We start from the raw sequence: 7,471 nt of genomic DNA on the forward strand, positions 1-7,471 counted from the left end.
GCTCTCTAGATTCCACTTACAGAAGAACTAGAGAAAGATAACAGTGTTAGGACCTCTCTTCTCCCAGCACTTCCCTCCCTCTTCTCCAAAACCTTTGGAATCTGGTATCTTGCCACATAAACCTCCTGTCCATTTTATAAAACTACTAGAGGCCTGGTGCATGAAATTCATGCACTCAGGGGGTGGGTCCCTTAACCCAGCCTGCACCCTCTCACAGTCTGGGAGCCCTCAGGGGATGTCCAACTGACGGCTTAGGCCCGCTCTCCATGGGGAGCGGGCCTAAGCCGTCAGTCGGACATTCTTAGTGCTGCTGTGGAAGCAGGAGAGGCTCCCACCACTGCCGCTGCGCTCACCAGCCATGAGCCCAGCTTCTGGCTGAGTGGCGCACGCCCTGTGGGAGCATACTGACCACCATGGGGCAGCTCCTGCATTGAGCATCTGCCCTCGATGGTCAGTGTGCATCATAGTGACTGGTTGTTCTGCCGTTGGGCCAAAACCGGCTCTCCGACATCCCCCGAGGGGTCCCGGATTGCGAGAAGGCACAGGCCAGGCCGAGGGACCCCACCAGTGCACGACTGGGGCCTGGGAGGGACAAGGGAGGTTGGCCAGCCAGGGACAGCCACGGGAGGGCTCCAGTGCATGTCCAGCCCATCTTGCTCAGCCCCAATCGACCAGACCCCAGCAGGAAGCTAACCTATCAGTCGGAGCATCTGCCCCCTGGTGGTTAGTGCACATCATAGCGAGCAGTTGAGCGGCCTTAGCATATCATTTGCATATTACACTTTGATTGGTTGAACGGCCAACTGGGCTACCGGACACTTAGCATATTAGGCTTTTACTATATAGGATGCCAGGCCATTTGGGCATCTAAGAGGGTGGGTAGGGACTGAAGAATTTCTCAAGGTTATTGCACCTCTGGAGTAAAGAGCACAGACGAGCTGGGCCACGGCAGGTCTATGGGAAAACTGGGACTGAATGGGACTGGCAGTGGACTGACCGAGAGGCCACTCGATGGGCTGACCTTTAGGAATACGTCCCCAGTTAGTGTATTACTCTGCTAGAGCTACCCCTTATCAAGTCTGACAGATTGGCTGGCTTCAGCAACAGTTATTTCCTCAGTTCTGGAGGCCAGAAATCTAAGATGAAGGTGTGGACAGGGTTGGGTTCTTCTGAAGGCCTCTCTCCTTGGCTTGTAGATGACCATCTTCTCCATGTGTCTTCACATGGTCTTACCTCTGCGTCTGTCTCCTAATCTCCTCCTCTAAGGATTAACAGTCATATTGTGGATTTAGGCCACACCCATACACACTCATTTTACCTTCACCACTTCTTTAAAGGTGCTATTCCCCAAACACAGCCATATTCTGAGGTCCTGGGACATGGGACTTCAATTTATGAATGTTGGGGGAAACGATTCAGCCCATAATAGTCAGCAATAAGGAGAGGGAGAGAAGGGAGGCGTGGGTATGACTGGAGAAACTGAAGCACACTGGGCATTTGCGGGAGAGAGGAGATTTCATCTGTGTCCCCCCATGTCCAGAATGCCCTGCCTCTCCTCTGTCTCTCAGGGCTTTGACCCCAGGCTCCATTTCTGTTCTGAAGGTTTGTGGTCACTCCAGTCTCAGTGATTTTCAGTCCCAATGATGTGTCTTTCTAATTCCGATGCAGAGCACTGACTAGCTGCACCACGGACCTGGCCCTGAACCCCAGGTGGCCTTGTGGTGGCCCTTGATGCCTTGCACATTGCTGTACTTGAGGCCTCGTCTAGGTCACAATCCATGTCCCTTGCTTAGTTCACACTCACCTTCCGTTGGTTCTTTCTAGGAGCCATGCCCTGTGCTGCTGTTGGTCAGGGCCTTTGGAATACTCATCCCCTCTGCCCCTGTGGCTGCCCAGCCCCATCTATATTATAAAGAGGTAATATGCAAATTAGGCCGGGACTCCGTAACGGGTCACTACCAGACAGGAGGTTGCACACGCAGATGAGGCCTGGAGCGGAGACGAGACAGAGGCAGGCGGCTCAGGCGCCCAGGAGCGGACACAGGTGGGGGGTGGGGGGTGGGGTGGGTAGCGAAGGGGGGGGGTAGGCAGGGGACACTGTGAGTCAGGCGTGGTCCCAACCCCCCACGCCCCGAAGCAGACCCAGGCAGGGGGGCGGGGGACACTGCGAGTCAAGCGCGGGTCCCAGCCCCCCCACAGCACCGTCCGGCCTGACTCCTGTGGCAGCCAGCCCTGCGCAAGTCAGGCGTGGGTCCCTACCCCTCACAGGGTGCCTCCTCGAATAGCAGGAGGCGGGGCGATTTCAATCGCACGCTGGGCCTCTAGCCTCCAATAATATCATTTCACCCTTCAGACCTCAGCTCAAATACCTTCTCTTCAAGGAAGTTTTTGAATCTCTCTCTCTCTCTCTCTCTCTCTCTCTCTCTCTCTCTCTCTCTCTCTCTCCCTCTCTCTTACACACACACACACACACACACACACACACACACAATTTACCATTTACCCTCACACTTAATACAGGCCCTTCTTTCCTCGCCCATGGCTCTCTATGACACTTACTGTGCTTAATTACCTACCTGCATTGTTACTGTTAGTGTGTCTCTCCAACAAGACTGACACATACTCATTAATTGCTAAGCAGAATCTGTATCTGGTTTGTCCATCATTATCTATCCAGCAGCCAGGGCAGTGCCTGGAACCTAATAAGTGCTCAATATGTTGTAGATTTTTAAAAAGAATAAGTGATATGTAAATTAGTGTAAATCAATGGTTGTGTGATCTATTTCTGCTGAAGAAACTCACTTAGAGGCAGTGTGAAATCATTATGTAATAATACCTCGATAGATAGACACACACACAAGCATGGATATAGATCCTGAACAATGGGATCACACATAGAAAGCAGAAATGTAACTATGCTATTAGGTAGTACTTCTATAGGAATTACTTAAATATGTTTTCCATATCTCACTTTGCATATATATAAAAATCTATCTTCTGCAGGTATTTTTTAGTCCATTAAACAGATTATCTGCAACCACCCCCTCCCTGTGGCTCACTCCACTGCTTGACTTTGGCTCAAAACCAACAGCAATTCTTTACTTGGGGTAAAGAATCGATGGATTCCCTTGGTGACTCCAACCCAACACTGTTTCATTTTCTCCTTCATATTAGACAGGAAACACTAAAATTCTGGGAACAAGATGTGTGTCACACATTGGAAATGTTCGTATCTGCTGATAACACTCAATCTACCTCGGCTAAACACATGAGGAAGCCACATGGTCACAATCTAACGGATCATAGAACATAACTAATAAACTGAAGCAACATTCCACATGTTATCACTTTCAGCTTTGCACAACATGTGGAAAAAGGCTCACGCGCCGCTTGGTCATGTCAGAACATCTAAGGGAGGAGGATGCACGTTTGGTATTTATTATGGTCACTCACCTAAGGGAAGTGTCCGAAGGAGTGCACTACAACCTCCACATGTCTGTATCTAATAGATTTCTTACTTTCTAAAGGAGTATTTTCTAAGATATTTTACCTTTGAGATGCTTGGGCTATTTATGTAGCCCTGGTTGTTTTGAATACTTGAAAATAAAAAGTACTGATAAGAAATTTTTTAGACTTGAAAAAAAAACAACTATTTTTTTTAAGTATTGCAGCATTTGCATGCACTCAAATAACTGAAAAATCCTGGTTGTTTCATCCAACACTCTCCCTGCCACCCACAAAGTAACAGATATTATCTCCTGTTTTATGGACTTCAACAATTCAAGTTATAAGCCTCCTTGGTGAGTAATTTTTCTCATGCTAAAGAAGGAACATGAAATAAATTAGGAAAATCGTATAAGCCAGAAAAATAATACTAACATCAATAAAATCTCACAAAAACAATACTAACATCAACAAATCTCACAAAAATTTCACTAAGAAAAGTGAAACTCAATTTTGGGAGCTTAGCAGTTCAAACAAATGGACATTACAGCATTACATAGTCAATTGCTGTTAGAAAGAAAATGTCAAGCTGAATGCTTGAGCCCTCTTGTTAAATTCCTTTTTTATCAGTAATCAAACCTTCAATGCATTCCTCACAACAGGTAAGGCAAGGTGTCAACCACTAAGAATCTTCTATTCATAGCCAGAAGCTATGCCTTCTCTAGTCTAATTAACAAGGAAACCAAATCTCTCCAAAGAAGTAAATCTACTCCCTAATTAAACTAAGCAAACCTGGGTCAGGTGTCTCAGAAATGATCAACTTGATCACTGATTCTGTAGTTAAAATATTGATGAGTCCATATCCACTAATCAAGGTATCAGTAAACTCCATAAAATAAAAGAAGTCTAAGAAAAGTGCTATAAGCAGATCAATTTTACATGTGAGCTTCAAATAGGGAAAGAAAACCTTCATAAGCCAAAGTCATTGCTATCTTAAAAATCTTAAATATGAGAAGCAAAAGAAATTTTACTATTCTAGTGATGAAACTGTTTTCTAGTGATTAAAATGCTTTACATATGTTACATCTAGTGATATAAATATAGCATTTTAAAAGATGAGCTGAGAGGGAAGTAAGGGAATGGTTACAAGGCTGTACTCGTTTACAGTTGTCTGAGAGTCACATTTATGAATTTATACCATTGAATGCTGTCCCAATGGGTTGTTCCAACATTAAATAAAAGAAGCCAGTTTTGTGTGTGTATTACAAATATTTGAAAAATATATATTCTCATCCAAATTAACTGTTCTTTAAAAATATTTTTTAGCCCTAACCGGTTTGGCTCAGTGGACAGAGTGTCGGCCTTCGGACTGAAGGGTCCCAGGTTTGATTCCGGTCAAGGGCATGTACCTTGGTTGCAGGCACATCCCCAGTAGGGGGTGTGCAGGAGGCAGCTGATCGATGTTTCTGTCTCATCCATGTTTCTAACTCTCTATCCCTGTCCCTTCCTCTCTGCAAAAAAATCAATAAACTATATTTTAAAAAATTTATTTTTTTATCAGTTTGGCCAATTATCAAAATTGTTTCTTCCAACACAAATGGAATTGTTTTAACTATACAAATATTCATAGTTGTATGCAGCCCATAATTACTTTTTATTATTTTAAAGATGAGCAAAGCATATCGTATGTCATCACCCACATCATAAATTCAGATTTATTCAAAATACCTTACCTTCTAGAAATTTAAGTTATGATAACTGTCCAAATATTTAACTTCACTTAAAATTATTTCAGCCCAAACCCAAAACCCAAGAAAAACCATTTCAATGGAATATTTAATTTCACTTTCTGTATAAAGCTAGATTCTCTTGCTGTTTTAGCATAGTCCTAAAAGACATTTCGTTGCTACAGCAACCAAACTCTGCTACCTGTGGCCATGATTTGTTAAGAATTCCCCCAACCAGAAAATTCTGTGCTCTAAGCAACATAAAAATTAAGGTCTGACTTCCTGCTTATGATTTACTCTCACACATGTTTATAACATGTATACATAAATGTACACATACATACATCATTATGGCTCTCCCAAATCCATCAGCAAAGTAAAAACCATGACAAATTTCCATTTTAAAGAGGTCACAAAAAGCTGCTGTGTTTTAGGTTTCAGTGAATTGCTACTTGTTTCTGAAAAGATAATAGAGATTATCTGGAGGAAATTCAAAAACAAGAAAATTGATTATGTATATCCAGTTTCATTCCAAAAGGGGAGCAAAATAATTTCCTATCTGTTACAGCACGTGTGGCTTTTTGTAGCAATAGGCTGATTTAGAAAACAGCAGGTTGAAGAATAAAGAAAAAAAAAATGTGGTCATTACCACACCATCATTAAGCAAACTGCTTCTGCAGGCTACTCACCCTCACGGGGGGGCTCCAGGCTTGCACACGCGGCTGCTGTCCACCCTGGGAGCTCGGCAGATCTTTCGAGCAGCAGTTAGCCACCGAGCTGCTCTGAACTCTCAATGCACTGGTGCAGTTCGTCCCGCTGCCCCCACCAGGGCCAGGCTTCCAAGGCCTCTGCTTGATACCATCCAGAAGTCTGACCAGCAGGATGTTACTTGGAAGCTCCTCGACACCGGAGCCAACCAGAGTCCTGCACTCGGGACATCTGAGTTCATTTCGGGACCCTACGATCCCCAGCAAACACCGTTTGCAAAACGTGTGCTGGCAAGGCAAAACCTTGGCAGAAGCATCCAGCCGCTCTAGACACACAGGACACTCCAGAAGATCCAACAAGGCAGATTCATCCATCTTGATCGTCTACTGAGGGAAAGCTTCAGAAATGTTCATAGTTGTATGCAGCCCTTAAAGTGATTCATGTAACATCCATTTCAGACTGTGCTCTGGAGTCACGGGAGGGGGGAGTGGGGGGTGCGGAAAGAGGAGGGAGGAAAAAAAATAATAACTATTGTTATCTGGGGAAAAGGCTCACAGAGGAGCCAAGAACCAAAAAGTACACAAAAGTGCTTCCTCTGAATATCAGTGCAGCTTTGCTTTGGAATGTGGTTCCTGATCTCCAAAGCCAACAATTAAAAACAAAATGGGCTTTTAAAAACAATTCAAAATTAATCCCTAGCGATAGTGAGGAGTTCACTGTGCAGAAACAGCTATGAAGTCCTCCCCGGGATTCGTGCAATAAATAGGATTTATGAAATGCAATAAAGACCATAATTTCTTCGGCTCTCAAAGTGCTATGAGCTGCCTTAATAGAGTCCTCAGCTCGTATGGGAAGCTGAACAGAAGCAACTGAAAGTTTTCTCCACCTGAAATTACTTTTAAATCCAACAAATTCCCCATTTTTTAAGATACCTCAGCGTCTAAGAAAAACCATGCCTCATGTGATCACTTGTGGTAAATGATCCCAATATTGAATACATATGTTTCTTCGCTGGCCTTAAAAATAGCACCGTTTAATCCTGCCCACACCAAAACGAGCCGAAGGTTGTGACAATGCTAAAGGACACCACGAAAGATCCGCCTGAAAGCAGCTGAAATATACAAGCAGCCTTCAGGGCAGCGGTTGACAAACTCGGAACCGGATTTCTGAACGGCCTGTCCTACTCCCATTCAGAAAACCTGGCAAAATTATCACCTGAAGAATCTGGCCATGGAAGGCTGCACTGGGAACTGGGGGCATCCTAGGAACACGGGGCCATTCAGGGAAAAGCCTTTCCACCCGGGACTGCGCCGCTCTCCCACCGCCACCAAAATACAGGGAAACGTGAGCGTCTAAGAGAAAGAGGGGGCGAAAAGGTCTGGGTGGGAGCGTTCACAGTTTGTTCCTGACATATCGGGGCGGGGGGGAGCCGGGGACTGCACCCCCTCCGTGGCCGCCCGCACAGGTGACCCCAACCCCACGGAAGGGGCGGCCGCTCGCTGCAGAAACACCCGGGCCCGGGGCGATTGTACCCGTTTGAATAACAAGTTTTCAATTGGGCTGTTGGCCGGTCTGTGTGCGTTTTGGGGTCA

At 45.2% G+C, this 7,471-nt stretch overlaps 1 protein-coding gene across 1 annotated transcript in view; it reads right to left on the reverse strand.

Moving 5' to 3' along the window:
- SH3RF1 (SH3 domain containing ring finger 1) overlaps nt 1–7,063 on the reverse strand; it is a 163,404-nt gene extending 156,341 nt beyond the window's left edge. Inside the window, 1 exon segment of the mRNA XM_006081884.3 lies at nt 5,861–7,063. Within this exon segment, the coding sequence (XP_006081946.1) occupies nt 5,861–6,253 (393 nt within the window). The 5' untranslated portion in view covers nt 6,254–7,063.
- Between the last annotated feature and the right edge of the window lie 408 nt (nt 7,064–7,471).

The sequence above is a fragment of the Myotis lucifugus genome, unplaced genomic scaffold (genome assembly GCF_000147115.1).
Source record: "Myotis lucifugus unplaced genomic scaffold, Myoluc2.0 scaffold_1, whole genome shotgun sequence".
In the NCBI taxonomy this organism is placed as follows: Eukaryota; Metazoa; Chordata; class Mammalia; order Chiroptera; family Vespertilionidae; genus Myotis; species Myotis lucifugus.